The 21,302-nt window shown below is 39.9% G+C and overlaps 1 protein-coding gene across 8 annotated transcripts in view; it reads right to left on the reverse strand.

The window, feature by feature from the left end:
- Nucleotides 1-21,302, reverse strand: part of PRR5 (proline rich 5) — an 86,151-nt gene that overhangs the window by 16,907 nt on the left and 47,942 nt on the right. For all 8 annotated transcript variants that reach the window (XM_052690716.1, XM_052690717.1, XM_052690718.1 and 5 more), the window contains 4 exons: nucleotides 14,402-14,450; nucleotides 13,684-13,741; nucleotides 9,360-9,451; nucleotides 7,030-7,170 (listed from right to left, as the gene is read on the reverse strand). In XM_052690716.1, coding sequence (XP_052546676.1) covers nucleotides 7,030-7,170; nucleotides 9,360-9,451; nucleotides 13,684-13,741; nucleotides 14,402-14,450 — 340 coding nt within the window. The remainder of the gene's footprint in view (nucleotides 1-7,029; nucleotides 7,171-9,359; nucleotides 9,452-13,683; nucleotides 13,742-14,401; nucleotides 14,451-21,302) is intronic.

Raw genomic sequence — 21,302 nt, forward strand, 5'->3', positions numbered from 1 at the left:
TCTTGCCACTCTTCCTAGTCCTTTAATTCTCAGAATTAGTATCCATACCGAGTTTTAATGAGGTTTAATTAATCTTATTTAAAAGGTAGCTAAACTTTCTTACATTCCCCCTGTAGACAAGCCGTGAATTACAGTACTAAAACACCCTGCCTCAAAGGATTCCTGCACCGTGGGAACACTCCCTACTCAGTTTTCAATGGTAAAAACTTCTATACTGCCTTTTATACTGGGTTTAGTCCAGTAGCCTGAGTAGGTCCACAAAAGGCATTTGTACAAACTAACGTAATTAGGTAAAGCATTCCACCTCTCAATAAAATTATGGAGCCTGCAGGGATGTTCTAATTCAAGTTAAAAATGATTTTACCAATTTAACTCTGTTTTGTTTGTTTGTTTAACTCCGTTCAAGATTTGCTTACAAATGAACTGGTTTTAATAGGCCAGGCTCAATTGAGGCCAACTCCAGAGCACAAATGCATTTTAGTAAGGACTGCTAGGTGTAGCACAGGTTAAACATGTATCGACCTGGCTTGAGCAGATGCAGCTCTTAGGATAATGCCACAGTGCAAGATGACATTCAGGCAGTTCACTGCAGCTCTGGAGGGATGGGAACAGCCTAGCTCAAAGAAGAGCTTCACAGCCATGCCTTTGGCATTCCTCACAGAAGTGACATTTTACATAAAGCAAGGTACTTTCAAAATGCACCATGAGCATACACCCAAAGGGAGTTTGCACAATGCAAATTGCCTCCCAACACAATTGTGTTTAATTGGTGCAGGCAAGGCTGTGGTCATGTTGCCTTGAACTGACTTACACTGCCTTTCTGTGAAGATGATGAACAAGATGCACATTTGAAGGATTATGACATGGTATTAATGAGACAAGTTCATATACAGCAAAACAACAGAACAGTTTGTGTTGCTTTCCTTTTTTTCCCCACTGCTTACAGTTAGAAAAATGGTAACACATAGTGCTGTCAAATGTTGACAGCTAGTTTTAGTGAACACTCAGTTTCAAAATGCAATCTGTTCTTTTCATTTATGACCCTGGACTTTCACCGCCATGATAATAAGGAAGATCCACACGAGCACCCACCTTTCCAAGTCAACTAAGTGGAAGAAATGACTGAAATGCAATTGTGATTGTAGAAGCCCACAGTCAGACAAACTTATGGAGTGCTCAGCAGCATCCATCCCCACCTCCCTGCCTCTGCACCTAGAGAAGATGTGGCAAGCCTCAAACTAAGCACAAGGTGGAAACTGAGCTAGAAGCATTAGAGGGGAACAATGCCTGTGATGTGGTTTCTCTCTTGAACTACAAATCTACAGCTGGAAAAAGGACAGCCCCCAGCTGTCCCTAGCTCATGGCCTTGTCACTTACATTGTTGTGTCTGCCCGTGGCAGGGGAATCACTTTTGACTGACATGCAAGAAAGTGAATGAAGGCATATTTTGGCTAGGACACATGGCGTACTTGGAACTCCTGTCTTGGCACCATGGTGCCTACAGAAGCGTCAGCAGTACTATAACACACATTTAAACCTTTCTGGTTTAGGGCTGCTGCTGACATTTTTTTTAGAACACTCCCATCAATTCCCAGCTCCCCATCCCAGCCACCTGCATAGCACATCCAAACCTGCTTGAGGTAATACTCCATGACACAGATGGAATAATGCAGCATTTTTACTGCTTCCATGCAGAAATATATTCCAGCATCTGCAAACTAACACAGTAATAAAAATCATAAGAAGAAAAGCAAAATCAAACATGAAAAGTACTCCTTGCTAGTGAAAACACCAAGATTTGCTTTCAAAAGCAAATTTTTCCTACAAAAAATGAATGGTATGCCTTGATAAAAATCATGGTCATACAAATTCATTCCAGCGTAACAAACTTCTGACAATTTCATTGCTACAAACTGCACTTTCAGAAACAACAAATGCAACAGAATAAGACTGAGGACACTGCTTAGAAATTCTCAGTTTACTTTATATCAATATAAAACAAAGGTGGGATCTTCACTATTTGTCAAGGACTGTCCTGGCTGTAAGATTTCTGATCTGACCCCTTACATGTCTGTGAGGTTGACGCAAACAACACAAACAAGACAAAGCATTTTTTTCACTGGGAAGGAGGAAGACACATCTTGCACTAACTAGGGGAAGCAGGGTTTTCTGTTTGTTGATTGATACTTCTATAAATAAATATATTGCAAACCCTACAGGTTTCCTTTTATTATTATTATTATTATTATTGTTATTATTATTATTTTTGTATCATCAACCAGAAATTAAGAGGAAAGTAGAGAAGCATTGTGGTTTAACCCAGCAGGTGGCTGAGCACCACACAGTCATTTGCTCATCCTCCTTCCCTTCTCAGTGAGGTGGGGGGGCAGAATTGGAAAAAAAAAAAAAAAAAAAAAAAAGGCAAAGTAGAACTTGTGGGGTGAGACAGAACTACTTATTAAAAGAAAAGGATAATAGTCAAGACCGTGTATGTGATATACACATATATATACATATATATATATATATACACCTTATAGCACACACTATTAACAGTGAAGGGTCCAAGGAGCAGGGAGAGAATAGTATTAGAACAGCTGACTATAAATGGCCAAAGGGATATTCCGTACTGTATGGCATCATGCAGAAGGAGTTCTGAAGGGAGTGAGAATTCATCTCACTCTCTTCCACCGCTTAGGGGGTGAACTGGGCATCTTTGAGGGGATAGTGAGCAATTGCTTGTGTATCACTTGTTTTATACACTCATATATGACAATGCCATACAGTATGGAACATCCCTTTGGCCAGTTTAAGTCACCTGCCCTAATACTATTCCCTCCCAGATCCTTGGACCCTTCAGCGTGAATGGCCTTGGCACTGTACAACACTGCCTAGCGGTAACTATAAACATTGGTGTGTTGTCAACATTGTCTTTTTCTGAGAATGAAAACAAAACACCATGCCAGACACTCTAAAGAAAACAATTCTGTCCCAGCTAAAACTAAGAAAAGAAGAAAATAAAGGTATGGACAAACCTTACACCCACAGCACTTTGTTCAAGTTACGCTTCAGGTCCAAACGATTTAGTAGGAAAACCTCTCAAAAGCAATCACCGAATTAAAAATCCTATGGCCACAGTGACTTGACTCCCATTTACAGACATCACAGTCTTTCAGAAATTCTGTTTTTCCACAGACAGACCCCTGCAGTTTTCCGATAGAAAAGGGTATTTTCTTTCTAACCACTGTGCTGTCTTTGGTTTGCTGTGTGGTTGCTGAGATGGAAAAACAGCAGTCTTTGCATCTACTTTCAGGTCTTGCAATGTGCTCTTCCACATCTTTTTAAGTGTGAGGAGTTGCATGTTTGTTATCTCTAGAATGTCCTAAACATACAGGTCCCAGTGGGTGATTTTAAGTATTTATATTGTCTCCTTTTACAGAGAGAAAACGAACAAGGCATTTCAAGTGAAGCTCAGAGAAGCCGAAAAGGAAACCACAGTTTTATTTTTCTCTTTAGATCTAAAGTTCAGTGAGGCCTTGTCCCTCAACACAAATGGCTGTGCTATGCTTTTCTATAGTTTTGAAAAATCTCGGGTGACCTAGAGACATTCTTGAACTCAAATAATCCTGATGTCAACCAAAAGATGCAGATAAACACTCTTTAATTCTCCCACTTCTGACTTTCTCAGATGTCAAGAAAGATACCTGGAGACAAGATGTTCCAGTTTCAGTGGCAAAAACCTTAGGCAATACGGGTTTTGGAAAATAAGGTAGATTGTTTACCCTCTGGCAGTATTTTACTCTCTTTGATTCACACAATATATGGGATATATATAATATGGGATATTGTGATATCTTGTTCTGTTTACTCCTCTTTCTCCACCTTCCTAATTCCACACAAAAAGAAAGGTCATTGAGGTGAGACTGATAACACAGTGTATTGATGTGGATGTGACTCTGGGCAGTCTGGTCTAGTAGTTGGTGACCCTACAAATAGGGAGGGGGTTGAAACTAGATGATCATTGTAGTCCTTTTCAACCCAGATCATTCTATGATTCTATGATATGCACTCCAGTGCATATACCTGTGCTCAAAAGCTTTTAGCTCTTCTTTTACTTCCCTCAATCACAAATCTGTTCTTGAAGATTCTACCAGATAAACAGGAGCATCCTGCCTGGAGGCACTTTAACTTTAGTGGCCACAAAGGATTAACATTTCAGTTCATTCTCTGTAAGTGGGTCAGGCCGCACTGGCAGCAGAAAGTATCAGTGGTACAAGGCACTTCTTCCATTCTACAGTATTAAGTGCATAGCTGGTAGACACATTTCCAAGCAAATAGTTTACTCTGGACAGGAAGAACGATTTGCTATAAAAAAGGCAAAACAATCACTCAAACAATGAAATAGGGGGAACTTCATCTCTGTACCTGTTACCCAGGAGGTCTTTGTCAGAGACTGTTTTAATCTCCTTGCTAGAGTGGTGCCAGCTGAGCAAGCAAAGTACATGTGAAACTTGCAATAGGTCAGTAACCACACAGAGGCCAACAAAGTTGCTCACGTGCTAAAGCCAGTGAAGCTAACCATGTTCAGGTAAAATACTTGCTTACTGAGCTTTGCTGGATCAGCAACCTGCCTCCTGAATAAAGTTCAAAGATTGCTGCTGCTTCTATTTCCTCTTTAAAAAGCTTCCTTTTCCCTCCATAAGGAATGTGTCTGCTGCCAGACTGACAGAGCACTACCTTTACGTTATGACAAGATAGTACATGAGCAGTATCAGATGCACCCTGTACTAGTTACCAAACCTCTGCTTTTTCGAGTCCAACAGGCCAGACTGGTACATGCAAGCATGTGCCTTTGTCAAACTGTGACCTTCAGCTGACATTACAGATTCTGTCCTGAAGAGTATGATGTGTCTGTAATTATGTAATGTAACTGCAGAACACTTTCAAGGACAGAAATGGGGAAATTTCATGGCAAGTTCAACACTTTGTCCAGGGCCACTAGAATCATCTTCCAGCCATGGGAATTTGCTGCAGTATCACTGAGCTTCTTAGGAAAGTGATATAGATAGCACACAGAATAGGGATTAAACAATGCCTACACCAAAGCATCTTCTCTCAGTCTGGGATATTTATACACACAACATCACTATGTACTTTTTGGGCAGCTGAACTGTTCTCCCGCTTTCAGCCTTATTCACATATTGAGCTAATCTATCTTGAGGAAATTCCATTATTATGTCATAAACATATAAAAATTGCTTTTGTGTAATGTGAAATTTGCATTTGGGAGAAAGTCTTTGCTCTGAAGTTCAATTATTGGCAACTATAGGCTAAGCATGTAAATAGCTCTTTCCCAGATCCTCTTCTGTCCTTTTCCTGTAATTTCCATTAGATTTTAAACCACAAGTTTGGCAGAGCTACTGCCAATAAAGGACTTTCACCATCCCCACCACAAAACTGTAGGTAACACATGCAGAAATGAACACCCACGGGCAAATTCCCTCTCCTTCTTTTAATTGATTTCTACCGACATTTTTGCAATGGGAATGGATTAACTTGACAACTTGTTAACTCTTTTGGTTATTGAAGAAAGCAGATTTGTCAACAAACTGTTTCTTGTAGCACTGATCCTGGCAAAGGACTCTGCATGAACTTTCTGAATCAGGATGTTCATTTTCTAGCTCACCATGGAATTCATTTGAAGCAGGATCGTGCCCATAGCTAATGCAGATCCTTTAAAGAAGAAACCACAACAAAGCTAGCAGATGTCAGTAACAACACTTCTGAAGCTGGTTTCCGATAGGCAGTTTACCTTACGTCTAGAAGAGGAGGCTTGGTAGAAAACCTTCCTGTGATTAAGATTTTCATAATGGTATTCTCTCATGTGGAGTCTCTGGTGTCTATTAACACAGTCGGGTTCACAGTTCAATTATGTGAATTCTTTGAAGTCTCATTATGCAGTTAAGCTCTTACTCCAATTTTTCCTTGAGGTTCCTCTCCTCTCTCCAGACAGTAATTTCCAAGGAACTCATAGGAATATTAATATCTCTGATATCAATGTCAATGTGTCACAATAAGCCTGCAGTTTCAATAAACATTTGGTGAGAGGGAGCCTAGGGAGAAAGGTAGTAAGCGGCAACCAGGCAGTCCTATCGCGTAAGGAACTTTTTTGAGGAAACTAAGTTAAACACCTCAACAAATGCACTCTGTAATCCCTGAATGAAACACTATTTCTTGACAAAGTGAAGGTCATCTTCTTGCTCCATTTTCATCATCAGCTTGTAGATTATCAAGCCCTTTAAAATCACTCCAGACACAGGACTAATTAAGTGTGAGAAACCATATCCTTTTGTTTGCTGTAAATCTATTTGTTTATTAAAAAAATAACCAACCAAGAAAATATCAACTTCTCCCACTCCATAGGAAATCCACTCCTGGGTCTCTCCCTCTCTCTGTCTCACCCTCCTTCTCAACACAAGGCCATGCCTTTCTTCAATTAGGAAAACATTTTATACACTTGCCTTTTGACCTGAATTCCTCCTCTTCATTACTAATAAAACTTTTAACACAGAAGGCAAGTACCAGTGTTTGGTTTTAATGCTACTGTGTTCACAGTTTTGACTGAATTTCTTTCTAGTGACCAAATATGACTGTAAATTGCAAATTTGTTTTGTTGCCTACTCCAGATGTGAATCTTCATATCCAGAACTGCTAGTGCAGTAACACAAAGCACTTCATGAAAGTCATGTTATTACCACATACACTGGTTGCTTGCAAAACTTCTTATTTTAAGCCTTATGGTTTCAAAACTAGTGTGTATTCTTGGACCCCCTGAATCTTAAGCATACAATCTGAGATTCTGCAGATCCAGATAAATTATCAAGATTAAATTTAATTACATAGAAGCTATAGAATTTTGGGTAAGAACTTTTCAGTGAAGGATTAAAATTAGAAGCCACTAAAGAAGACTTGAGCAATACAGTAAGGAAAGACAGATAAAGAAAACAGTCAGAAAAAGTATCAATGTACCTGGAGTATTAGCAGCATTTGAATAATAGAAGGTGGAACTCTTGCTCTGGAACGTGATAATGCATCTTCTAGTTTAATATTGAGGGTAATTATATTCCTAAAGTGCAGAAGAGCCAGCTGCCGAACTGAAGGTTCCTTTCCCTGGGAACAGAAACAAAGAAAAATGGATTATGAATTTTGTGAAAACGAGTTTCCATATCCTCAGTCTTTTCTCCACTTCTGAAGGATTACAAGAACGATCAACCTGAGTGAAAAGCAGAGGAAATACAACAAAGGATACAGGACAGCCCACAAATCTGCACAGTGAATGTGATTCCGAAGTTCTGAATACGCAGACAATGAATGAGTACAGCTACATATGAAGATAATGAGAGATGGGGGAGGAGAGGTGAAAATCTTACCTGAGTGCAGGATATATATTGTACATATTGTACTTTAACACCAAGGAGACATACAGTGTGTTAAATAAAAGAAAGTAGTGATGAAAAAGCAGGGCTGGATCTCCAGTATTTCTCAAGATTTTGAGTAGTGCTTGGGTACTCTCTTCAATTTATGGTGTAATTCCTGACTCAGCCCACCTGTGGATCCCAATGCTCTCTTCAGCTTCAGGGTTTTCAGTGTAAGGCAAGAACTAAGCTGAAGTCTCATACTGCATTTTCCAAGATGTCTTTCTGCAGTGCAAGAATCACACCTTGTTTAGAAAAATCTGATCTGAAAAATGTGATGCTAGCTTTGCCCACAAAGATTAACAGCACATCATTTATGCCCAATGAGAAGTTGTAAAACTGTTCCAGTTGCTGGGATTAGGGATTTTTCTTCAGACCTATGTAGCTGTACATGCATATTCTTGCCTGCAGTTTTGAGTGCTGCCAGTCAAATATCAACACTTCTGAAAAATCTGGTTTTCAGCTAGCACTGATTTAGATTAGCTTAGAACAAAAGCTGACTCCTCCATACCGTCATTCCTTTTCATTTTGTGTAATTATTTATACTAAAGTAAAGAAAGCCCCCTAATCTGCTTTAATTGCCAGTGAATAGAACTCCCAGGAGTGCATGAACATCAGTTAGGTTTTTGGAAATAACCTTAGAACATCAGGGACCTAGATCTATTTGAAATTACCCGGAACTTAGGGCTTTTATTCCCTTCAGGCTTCTTTGAAAATTAAAGCAATTATTTCCATTTGAAAAATGAAAAGATTTGCATTGATAGGTTATTTTCAAATGTTTCAAGAACACAATATTGAAAAGAGGTATTTGGTGCAATTTTCAAAAACATCCGAGTTCTAATTCAGTTAAGCACTTTTTAAAATCAGGTTGAGAACTTACCTATACTCCTAGGTTCCTAAACCCTTTGGATTTAGCTTATGTGTCACTATGAAAAATCATGATGTTCTAACAGATTTTAATATCAACTTCTCTCTACCATTTTAAACTTTCTACTAGGCAGACACAAGTCTGTGAGCTAGCAATATATATGATTTCAGAGTGCTCCTCTTTCAGAATCAAATTTTCTGTAAAGTTGCAACTTCTCCACTTAATTCATATTTCATGCCTTCAATTAACTCTGTTAATTGCAAAATGGTAATGCTGATGACCTTTGCACAATCACTTCAGGCATAAAGTCCATTTGGCAAAATTAAAGAAAGTTTCCAAAGCTTTCCCAAATATGATTAGGCAGTGAACTCCCCAAAAAAACCTATAGGTATCCAAGAATAACTCTAGAACACTTATGACTATCTGGGACAAATTCCCTTAGGACCTCAGTAAAAAACAACACTCCTTTGACCATCAGTAAGTTAGAAGTTTGAGCCTTCATTCAAATCAGACCAAGTACCTAATATGGATTTTAAATTACTGGAGTCAAACTCTGAGCTCAAGTTAACTTGTCTAACTTTACTGACTGTTGTTTTCCATTTTAAGTAGTATAGAATTTGACCTTCTTCTCAAAAGTAGGGTACTTCACAGGCATTCATATGGCAGAGGAGGAAATGTGTGCATTGAAGTCAACACAGCTCCACTTATTTCCCTGTGTGCACATTTTAGTTTATTGTTCAGGACCTTCATGGACTTCTAGTGTGAGCTGACATAAGGAGTCATCCTACCTGTACTCTATACCTATTTTCAAAGTTCCCCTTCATCTTTCTCACCCGAGCACTTCAAATCTCTGTTTGCATAAGTGACTTATTTGCATAACTTGTCTGTACAGAAGAGCTGTAATGGAAGGTTGGCCCGAGGAGAGAGAGTTTAGGATTGCATCAATCCGTTGACGAACCAGTAAGGTTGCTTTTTCCAGTTTTTCAAGATTCTATAGTAACAGTGTAATTTTTCACCTGCACAGGATAGAAAATAGCCTGGAGCATGGGCAGGACATCACTGAAGAAAAAATCCCAGGTTTCAGCTAAGGTATCCAGCAGCTTCTGCCCTGCAAAAACATAAAACAAATTAGTGAACTGTTTTGATTTTAATCAGCCAACTGAAAACATGACTCTGCTAGCTCTATATAAAGATGAATCATTTACCACACACTTTCAGTAGCAAGGAATTTGTATTTCTTTCAGAACATCAAATAATTCAATATTTGTATCTTTTCAGATGACAAAACTAATGCTCTTACTAAACTCAGTGACTTGAGATTCAAGATTATGCAGAAAAACCTTGTGAAGAATAGAGTCATGCCTCCTCTTCCTGCAGTAATTCCAACTGGACAAGACTGCAGGAAACAGCAGGAGGACACAGCAGATTAAATGTAGAAGCATTCCTGCAGGAAATTTCCCCCCACCATCTTTCTCTCTGCACTTCAAGCCACAGGGCAGCAGAGAAAGGCTTACTCCATAGAGATGCTTCTACAAAGCAACCCCATGCATCAACCTTTCGGCTTCCTTGCATCTACCCTTACACAGTTGATCTCAACCAAGGTCTATGGAAAGCAGAGAATGGTGCTGCAGGCGTTCCGCTTTCCTATAGCTTTCAAAGGATGCATCAAATCTGTGATGACATGACAGGAATTTCTTCAATTCCTTTCCAGTTGCAGCTACCTGGAAGCCTTCACAGGACACACTGGAGAAGCCCTGGATTATACAACCAAGCTGAACACCGAGTTCCTCACAGAATATCTTATATAAAACATAGAGGCAAAGGCAGGACCTGAGAGCTGCAGGACAGAAATTCTGGCTTGATAGCTGAATGCAGGCCCAAGAGGCCTATGTGAACAGAGGCAAGCTCTTCAGTAGCCTTCTGCCCCTCACCCATGAACTGGGGACAACTGCACACACACCAGCAAGTATTCTGGACATAAATACATGAATGACATGAGGCATTCAGATATGACAACATGACTTATCAGGATGCAAATTTAATGGCAATCTCAATACTGGTTTCAGAATCAAAAACTATTCATATTTGTACTACAGCATTATTTAAGGTTCAGCCAGGAGCATTTTGCCCAGAACTGTACACATATCACTAAGAAAATCTGCATGAAAGCACCTATATTCTGAGTTAGACAAGTACCAATCTTTATTATGGGATACTTCATCTTGCTGCATTTTTAAATGCAAGACAAACAGCAGCAGCTCTGGCCCAGCTGCAGCTCCTGGGTTGATGACATAGAGTGCTCTGAGTGACAAATCCAGAGCCAGATCGCTATTCTATACTGCAGCTGATGATCCATTCCAAGACCTTCATATCTGCAATATCAGGCAGGGGTTCTCCCTGTCCTACACACTCCTGTACTAGACTGAAAAGGGTCTTCTCATTTTCAGTTTGTTTTTTTTTTTTTATTTGTCTTTTTCCTACCAGCTGTGGCAGTAGTAATTGTAATAAATACCACTGCATTATAAACTCCATAAGAAACTGTGTTTCAGCGACAAAAAACTTGATCATGATGGAGAATCCAAATAACACCAAGCCAGAAAGGCAGATTTTTAAAAACAGTTAAATAAATTAGCTGCCCATAAATTCAGGTTAAATGGAAAGGAAGCCTTTAAAAAATCTGGAACCAAAATGTGGGTGTTGAATATTTAGATTCAGTCCTTTTCAAATTTTGCTCCCAAATTGTACGAAGTAGAAATACGTGGTTGTGATAAGCATGCCTTTAGTACAGCACATTCCTTCCATGTTGTGGGCAGCTTGTTTTGTAAAGGGGTGGATTTCTGTGCAGTAGCTCAGAAAGGCTGCAGAGATAATTTTCACCAGGCAGGCCTTTTATTGTGGGCTGAGGAGGAATTCCTGTAGTGTGGTGATGATTAGCATCTTTCACATCAAGGAATATGACTTCTTGGTCCTTTCAAGAATATGTTTTCTTTTACTGTCAGGCAAAGAGTCCTATATTTACCGTAAGTATTTGCTTGATTCAAGAAATCTAGGTTACTTCAAATGTTCATTTAAGTGAAGGGTAATGTTGTCAGTTTTGTATGACTTGAAAATACACACTGTACATTTCTCAGCATTTCCTGAAGTTAACTGAAAATTCTGAAGGAAATAGAAGACTGAAATACCATTTTCTCAAAACAAAGGCTGAAATTTTCAGAACTTCCTGCAGAACAAAACCACTCCAATGTGTGCTCTGAAATGACCTGTTCTCTTCTGAAAACACCGAGTTGACACAGACACCCACACCATCAGATGCAGGACAACCTGAGATTTGAGGGAAGGACCACTACAGACCAAGGAGGGACCTTCCATTGGAGAGACCAAGGACCTGCTCAGAATGGGAGCTTCCATGACTTCTGGGCTCTCAACTTAGTGGCAGGTATTTTGAGAGAGAAATGGGATCAGCAACTATGGGATAGACTCTACAGTGTTGCACCTTCGCTGCTGTGAAAACCAGATTCCAGCCCTGGAAACTCACATCGACCAGCAACTCAAAAGGTAAGGTAGTAGAAAAGTTTGTGCCAGGAAGGTCTCTGCTTCTAAATTAGATTCCTGAACTGCAGCTGCCTTCCTATATCCTTCAGTGAGTTGACATTTCCATGTTTTTTTTCCAAGCGTATGTTTGGTCAACTTAACAGTCACCAGCAGTTCTGATCATATTTTAAAGAGAAAACATAAAATGATTCACCACATTAAAAAAATAAATAAATTCCCAGATTGCTGAAATTTTGGTATTTAATAAAAACACTCCTGTATTTGAAAGCCACTTACTGGTCTTACATTTCAATTTTTCTTTTCATTTTCAAGCTAGTAAAACCTTAAGAACAAGGGATTGAACTTTGGTAGTTCTCTGCATCTAATTTACCAATTTGATCCTTAAAAATGACTTTCTTTGTGATATTCAAAGCAGCTACAAAGACCTCGAAAGCCTTACAGCTCTGTTGTGCTCTCCAAGCTGTTATTTCATGTAACTGAGGAACTCAGTGTTTTGCTCAGAAGAGTTTGAGTACTGTAATGTGAAACTTGTTCTCCTTCTGTTGTGTTCTGGGCTATTGTCTTTTTATCAGAAAAGTTGGATCTTATAGCACCATCTTATACCCATCAACTGTTCTGCCAGTAATGAAAGGTCACATTTAAGGTTCAGAGATAGCTGAAATGAATGGAAATGGTTGTCTCCAGGCTACTGCTAAAACAGTATATTTATACTAAGTGATATTATGACTGCAGCTCTGCTTGGGGAAAGCCACATTTCTTTAAAAAGGCTCTTCAAAGATCTTCAGACCACTTACACATTCAATAATCTTTGAAAATATTCCGAAATCATGTCACTTTCTAATGCTGTATGCCTACATCTAAGACAAAAGAGCATATTGAATAACACATCTGAAAGCTGCAGAATAGCATAGGACAGGAAATGAGGGTGGCCATCAATAGGAAGCATTGGTTGAAAGTTGACCAGGCAAAACACATCTGCTCCTGCTGCATCTTTCCCATGCACTGCCCGAGGCACACAGAGAAGATACCTTTCTGCATTCATGTAGATTATTCAAAAGCTACCCTGGCTCAAGTTTTTTTGTGGTGCTTACACTGACAGGGAAGAGAACAAGTGGACCGAGAAATGTAGATTGGGTAAATGACACCACTGTATCAGTGGGAACTAATTCTAATGGGCACATTTCTCCAGATTTGCACACACACATACGAAAAAAATAAAAAGAAGAAATTGCTTCGCACTCACAAATTCATTCCCTGTCTCTGTATTCATTTATTTTAAATTTGGACTGTTCCAAACATAAAAGAAACTACCTTGATGTTTACTTCTACAAGGTGACACCTCCAGAAGGTGCAGGCAGTTTAACGTTGCCTTGACAGTAAAAAAAGAGACAGCATCTGACCTCATTTATGTAAGCATGAATCCAAAACAACTCTTAAGACAACCCACAGCATTGCTCTGCATTTTGACAGGCGCTTCAACTAACTTGGATCTCAAAGTCATTCTGTTTTTCCTCTTTTCTTTAATATTGAGTAGACTAATTGGAGGAGAAGGAAGTGCCTACATCCGAGGTATTAATCCTTTACTCTCTAGCTTCTCTGGGCTGTCACTTCTCCCTGATGAAGGTCAGTGGGAACATCATGGTATGTCAGAACAACATATTGGAGGAATAGACTGATACCTCTTAATCCACAGTACAGAAGAATTCACAAAAAGAACTGAGCTGCTTTCAGGATGCAATGCTAAAACTCCTCTGACACTATAGGTAGCTATGCTAAAATTCAACTTACCTTCATAAAACCGGATCTTGTCTCTTAGGATCACCATGCCTTTTGTGAGCAGTTGATTCTGTAAATAAAATAAAGACTGACATTACTCAATTATATACTTCCCTGTAGCCATCATATTTCACCTTTTGATCTTTCTTAACTTTTGACAGTAGACCAGGTTTCATTTTGATGATCAATTACAGAAGGCCTTTTCCTGCCACGTCCAACTTGCCTGGGACACTTTTCAAATAATGCTGTAATCTCCTACTGCTTGCAGGACACAGCATCTACTCTGTGCAGTGCAAAGTGCTCCTTGACTTCAAATGTCTGACTGACACTGCAGGTATTCTGTCTCAGAAAAGAATACTGCTTCAATAGATGATAGATACCCAGTACTAACTGTCTTTCCTAGGAACCATACTTACAGTGAAATTAGTTGCTTTATTCAGGAATTTAAATTTTAAGTTACAAGTGAATGTCTGAAATCTACTGAAAGATGGTAGTGCCATACAAAAAACATCAACTGCACAAAGCTATTGCAGGTACTGGGGTTTCACTATCTGAATGTATGTATAAACCCCAGATCTCACTTACTCATAAATGACAACATAGAGAAGTCAATGGAAATCTCTAAATGGTTTCAAGTGACTCCGTATTGGCATTTAGAGCAGGGGAAGGGATTTTCCTCAGTAGCATGTAAAAAAATTTCTGATTTAAATGAAAGAAAACACATGCCTACCTGTAAATATTCGGTGAAGAAGGATCCCAGTTCTGTTTTCAATAACTGCCTGTATAAAAAGAATATGAAAAGGACCTCTGTAATCAACAAACTGTATTAGCTGCTCACTGTATGAGAAAGGGGAAGATGCTAATAACAAAATATTTTCACACGGCCTGCCAATAAAGGCTAACTAAAATTATAACAAACAGGGCCAACAATACTAAGACTCTCAACCAGCATTTCTCTGCGGTGCAAAATACCCGCTGTTCTTTTAGATGGTTCATTGCACAAACACATATGAAAAGAAACTGAAAGAGGTTGTATTCCATCCTACATCTAACGCTTTTAAAAATGCCTGAGCTGTTCTTCTTCAGTGTCAGGGTTTGACTGGTGTCTGGTGTGGCAAATGTGGGAGAAATCTTGGCACTCTGTGTCTGTCAGTGCGGCTGAGCCAACAAACGGGCATGTAACTTAGCTGAGGTGTACTCACAGCCAGATAATTTGTTCTGTGTAACTCCCCAAAAGAGCCATGACAAAATGTTTAGTGGGAAACCTGAGACAAGATGATATTCCGCAGGTGTTGTTGCAGGTATGAAATGTAGTGAATTTTCTGAAAGGGGTCACGATCTTCCAAGTCAGGATCCAGTTTCAGTGAAAAAGCAGGTATAAACGTAACAGTTCAACCCTGTGTTTCATGACTCCTTTGCACTAAAACCTACAAACTCATCTCACAGAGCAAACCAAATTCACATCCAAAAAACCACAACAACCTACCATAAAGAACTTTCATGTCAAGAGCCAGCATTCCTCCAGACCCACAAGCCCAACAGTTCCATCCAGACAGAAGTCACCACAAAGCTGAAGAGCTGTATATTGTTTAAGTCTCACATATTGGATGCTAGATGTTTAGCACTTCTTTGTACTCATGTCACTGTTAAGATGCACAAGCAAGAGGTCAGACCATTTAAGAGTTTCACTCCAACTGGACCTTCTGAGCTCTTGCCAGTCAGGCCTTGGCCTCTTATGGAAACCTGCCCATGCAGTACCAGGTAGAAATGAGGTAAAATTCAACTCAAAATCTAAAGACTTGCATCAGCTAGACAACTCAGTGCTCTGATTATTTGTGTAGTTATGTAAACTACACATTTGGTAGCAAATTATCATCTATCCCTTTAGGCTATATCTTTAATAAACAAACAAGCAATTAAATTATTACAACTAGTAACCAAATGCATGTCCAGTTTGAAAAGCCCAGCATAACACTATGCTCCCATAAAGAAGTCTGCAGAGTTGTTGTCTGATGCATGGGATTCAGCATAGCCTCCTGAGATCTTCTGAAAGTTCAGGGGAAGGAGGGTCAGGCCAATCTTTAGGAGGCCCAAATACAGTATCTTATTTATTTATCCTCAAGTGCATGTCCACACTGACCCCATATCACACTGGGGAAACACTCCAGACATGAAGGAAATGGAAAATAAACACAATGAAGAGTTTTTTTCAGAAGCTTCTAATCATTTAAATCCTCTTTGGTTACAAATCTGATTAACTCAGACAAACTATCTATAAACAAAAGTTATCTAAGCCAGTCCAGGCTTTAGCTGTATGTCTCTCATTGCCATGGATGACCACTGTATGGGTAGACCTCTCAGCATGCCTGCTGTTACAACATATGGGAGAGAACAATCCTTGCAGAGTCCTGAGACTCCATCCTTTCCCATGTGCATTGACAATCCCATCATCAAGGTTGAACACCTGCCCCCACAAAACTGTTAAACCTTAAAGCATTAGAAGTGTTCACCAGCCCTTACTTCAACAAGTAAAAGGATGCTATGCATGCCATGCATATTCAGAATGGTAATTTACTGTCCAAGTTGTTTTTCTTCTGGATCACAAGCAATGGAACTTAAGGTTTTTCTTACTTTGAATGTAGATAATTAAGCAATTTTATGTTAAAATAACAAGAAAGATGTGGTTTTGAATTCTACTATGCTTAAATTTCTACCCTTTCCTCAAGCTAGCAGCTCTTTGAAGTCTAGTCCTAGTTTCCTCGTAGTCTTTAACAGGTGATATGCAAATACTTTCTCTTTTTATTCTACTGATATCTACTGATAATTCTTGGCATTTAGAGAAAGAAATAAAAAATGATGTTCTACTTATCTGATAACTGGCCCTCTGATAAAACAAAATCCCATCCCATTTCCACTTTTCAGCTGTGAATGAACTAAACAACAAGCTTGCAGTTAATTATGTCATAGAATCATGTTTAAAAGAGAACAAAAAACTTTTTCTACAAATATATTAACAGTAAGAGAAGGGCTAAAGAGAATCTCCATCTTTTACTGGATGCAGCGGGGAACATGACCGCTGAGAATAAGGAAAAGGCTGAGGTTCTCAATGCCATCTTTACATCTGTCTTTAAAAGTCAGACCACTGTCCTTGGGGTACTCTACCCTCTGACCTGGAAGTCTGGAATGAGGAGCAGAGTAAACGCCCCATGATTCAGGTGGAAACAGTTAGAGACCTGCTACTCCACCTGGACTGCCACAAGTCCATGGGGTCAGATAGGGTGCTGAGGGAGCTGGCAGAGGTGATTACCAAGCTGCTTTCCACCATGTAACAGCGTTCCTGGTTAGCTGGAGAGGTACCAGAGGACTGGAGACTTGTCAGTCTGATTCCCATCTACAATAATAGTCATAAGGAAGATCTAGGGAACTACAGGCGTGTCAGCCTGATCTTGGCACCAGGTAAGGTTGTGGAGCAGACTGTCCTGAGGGAGATCACATGGCATGTGTGGGACAGCTGGGGGCTTAGGCCTAGCCAGCACAGGTTCATGAAGGGCAGGTCCTGCTTGACCAACCTGATCTCCTTCTGTGATGCAGTGACCTGGCTGGTGGAGGAGGGAAAGGCCTTTGACACTGTCTCTCACAGAGAAACTGTCAGGCTTGGATAGATGCACTCTGCTGGGTAAGGAACTGGCTGGAAAGCCAGTCCCAGAGAGTGGTGGTGAATGGAGTTAAATGCAGCTGGTGACCAGTACTGGGGGAACAGTCAGTGTTGAGGTCTGTCCTGTTCAATATCTTACCAACAACCTGGATGAGGGCATTGAGAGCACCCTCAGTAAGTCCGCAGATGACACCAAGTTGGCAGGAAGCGTCCATCTGCCTGAGTGTAGGAAGACCCTACACAAGGATCTGGACAGGCTGGATTTATGGGCTGAGGCCAACAGGATTGAGGTTCAAGAAAACCAAGTGCCAGGTTCTGCACTTTGGCACTTTGGCCACAGCAACCCAGGCAACACTAGAGGTTTGGGGCAGAGTGGCTGGAAGACAGTGTAGGGGAAATGGACCTGGGAATATTGATCAACGCTTGGCTGAACGTGAGCCAGCAGTGTGCCCAGGTGGCCAAGAAGGCCAAAAGGCATCCTGGCTTGTATCAGAAATAGTGTTATTAGCAGGAGCAGGGAGGTGATCATCCCTTTGTACTCAGCCTCAGTGAGGCCACACCTTGAGTACTGCGTTCAGTTTGGGGCATCTCACTGGAAAAAAGTGGTATCAAGTCCCTGGAGCATGTTCAGAAAAGGGCAACAAAGCTGGGGTAACCTGAGCTCTGTACAACTACCTGAAGAGAGGTTGTGGCCAGCTGGGGGTCAGCCTCTTCTCCCATGTAACTAGTGATAGGACTAGAGGGAATGGTTTCAAGTTGTTCCAGGGAAGATTCAGTTTGGACATTAGGAAATACTTCTTCACCGAGAGAATGGTAAGGAGCTGGGATGGGCTGCCCAGGGAGGTGGTAGAGTCCCATTCCCTGGAGGTGTTCAAGGAATGTTTAGATACCGCACTCAGGGACATGGTTTAGTGGGAAATATTGGTGATATGTGGAAGGTAGGACTGGATGACCTTGGAGGTCTTTTCCAGTCTTGGTGATTTTATGATTCTATGACTGTACGCACTGGACTGCTTCACATTATGCAGCACAGCTACATTAACACCTCTGGTTCAAGGTAGAAAAAACTGACAGCACAATTAATGCATCTTGCTCTTTGAATCCCTAATAAAACAGACACTTCACACTGCTTAATTAATTTCTAGTGAAATAGTGAGGCCCTCAGGCCACAGCAGAGCACTGCTGTTTGAAGTTCTCAGCACCATATTCATTTCAGAGTTCCACAACGAAACTAGACAGAACACACTGCTTGCTCTTTATTCTTCAATCCTTATTTAAATTCCTTTAAAAAAAATCGATTGGGTTGTCATCTGTCAGAAGCTGGAAAATTCAGATTGCTGAGTAAATTTATCTAGATAAGTGGATGTTATGGTGGAATCTAGGTAAAAATCTGATTAAACCTGTAAGAGATCACTGATCAGATAGAAGACTCGTGCATCTGATTTTGCTGACAGTCATTATGCAGTTTTATGATGCTTGTATATCATTATTATCAGACTTTCATTGCCTGTTTAATGCCTTCATAAATTAATATGATAGTAAAAATGCACATAAAACACACTAAAATAGTTCCTGTCTTTTTTAATCTTCCTGCTGCTGCTTCCTTGGTTCATTTTGAGATTCTCTAGAAACATTACTCAGAATCACAGAATCATCAAGGTTGGAAAAGACTTACAAAATCTTCATCCAGTCCAACCAATTAGTTCTCACTAAACCATGTCCCTCAATGCAGTGTATGAACATCCCTTGAACACATCCAGGGTCGGTGACTCCCTGGGCAGCCCATTCCAGTGCCTGACGACTCAGAGAAGTAGTATTTCCTAATGTCCAGCCTGAATCTCGCCTGGTGCAGCTTGAAGCCATTCCCTCTAGTCGTATCTCTGCTTACAAGAGAGAAGAAACCAATCCCCAGCTCACTGCAACCTCCCTTCAGGAAGTGACAGAGTCCAATAAGGTCTCCTTATTGTATGTAATTGTACTGAATTTAAAGTCTAAGACAGTATTATACCTGATTTTATCTTTACTAGCAATTAGATTATATGAAGCAAATATAAGGATGTGATCTAACTGGGTTTGAACTTTTGCTACAAAAGAGGAAACAACACTGAAGTGTATTGTGTTTGATCAAAACATTATCTTGAAACTCAAAAAAAGGGAGCTATGATGTGTATTGATCTTAACACAGGATATTGGGCTTCCTCTCCATTTCCCTTACCTTGTTTTTCTTCCTTGGTTTACAAGTGGTGTAAATAAACATTTTGAAATGACATATTGTGACATATGAAATGAAAATGGAAAACGTGCCATCATTTCCACTCCACTGCACAAATAAACCAAGATAAATACTAAGTAGTAAGTATATGCATAGAGATTTTTGTTACTTAAACTTTTAATCAATCCCCTACTGAATTATCTAGTAAGAGCTCACAAGAAGTAATGTACAAGACATGCATTGATGAGACTCCTCTTACTAGAGTATCTTCTCTGGTACCTGCATTATGATGCATCTTTATTCAGGTGGTAGGGCAATTTGAAATGAACTGAAATCATACACTGTTTAGGTTTTTTGTTTTAGTTGTTGTTCTTGTTTTGATGTAGGTCTCCTCAGTTCTATCCAACTTCTTAAGGCCACCTTCTAATACCAGAGTAATTACATAACAATGGTGTCAAAAGGCACCGGTTTAAATTAGTGGCCAAACGCAGAGCAGTAAGTGATACTGTACTGATTTGTACCCACTGACACTTATTAAGCAACCAGTGCATAAATAATCAGAGTACAAATCCTCTACATGTGTATTCAGGCTAGGAAGCTGTACTTGCCCATATGCGTGACTTATGGTAATGGAACACTGTGACATTCCTAAATCAAATTGAAGGTGCACAAACATCACAGGAATAACGTGCTCAAATATTAACACTTGGTCTGTGGGTCAACTGGGTATTCAAGGTTTAACTATGAAAATACTCCAGAATCTGCTCCAATTAAAGTGTCAAAACAAAAACTTCCTTTACCATTCAGTAAATGCTGAAAAAGGTTATTGATAACTCAAACACTTCCATACAAAAAATTTTGCTCCACGGAAGTAATGGTGATGTGTTTCATTTTATTAATGTACTTCTTGGGAAAATACATCTAAAACAATCTTAAGGCAAACAAGGACTTGTCCCACTTCTGAGGTCATATTTATAAACCAGATATTTTTACACTGAATACTAATATTAACCAAAATAAAATATTTTGAATTTAATATCAAGAGTAGTAACCCAGATTTTTTTGTATGTGTGAAGTTGGTCTCAACCAAAAGTTGGTTTGAGCTGAATTTAATTGAAGAGAAAGGTTTGAGTTGCAAATAGTCAGGAGGTCCCACAAAGTTAATGACTATGATCAGCAGTAAAATGAAGAAACTAGCAGGAATGCAGATTCAAGAAAGAGGCCACATCTGGACGTGTACACAAACAGGCTCAAAAAATATCACCACCATGCTTTCTTCTTTAGACAGAGCTTTCTGTACTCTTAGTCCATTTGCTGTTTTCTCATCTTAGAATTCTGTGTGAATGAACTGCATGCAGGACACACACTGAGAAGCTTCACCAAGAAGTCCAAGCAGTCAATAAGAGAAAGGGTGGAATTTGGCAATGAATTAGAAGGATGTTCAGGCCAAGTGGAAGGTGAGAGGGAACGACCGCTAGGCTGGGGCTCCTTTGAATAACCTGCCCTTACTTTCCAGGCTGTAAGGGGAAAGTCATACATTTCCTGAACGTGATTCTCATTAGGAGCTTGATTTGATTAGTGGGAATCAAATACCTGTAGCAGGGACACAACTATGTGAACCAGCCTCAAAAGCCATGCTGCAGCCCATCACACATTCACTCACATAACAAGTGATGCTGCTGATGTCTTGTTTATGACAGCGCCTTTCTAGATCGATCTAGATTTCATAATATTTGGTCCATCAGTTCAGGTGTGAGTCACCAG

The sequence above is a fragment of the Tympanuchus pallidicinctus genome, unplaced genomic scaffold (assembly GCF_026119805.1).
Source record: "Tympanuchus pallidicinctus isolate F22 unplaced genomic scaffold, pur_lepc_1.0 scaffold27, whole genome shotgun sequence".
Taxonomy (NCBI): domain Eukaryota; kingdom Metazoa; phylum Chordata; class Aves; order Galliformes; family Phasianidae; genus Tympanuchus; species Tympanuchus pallidicinctus.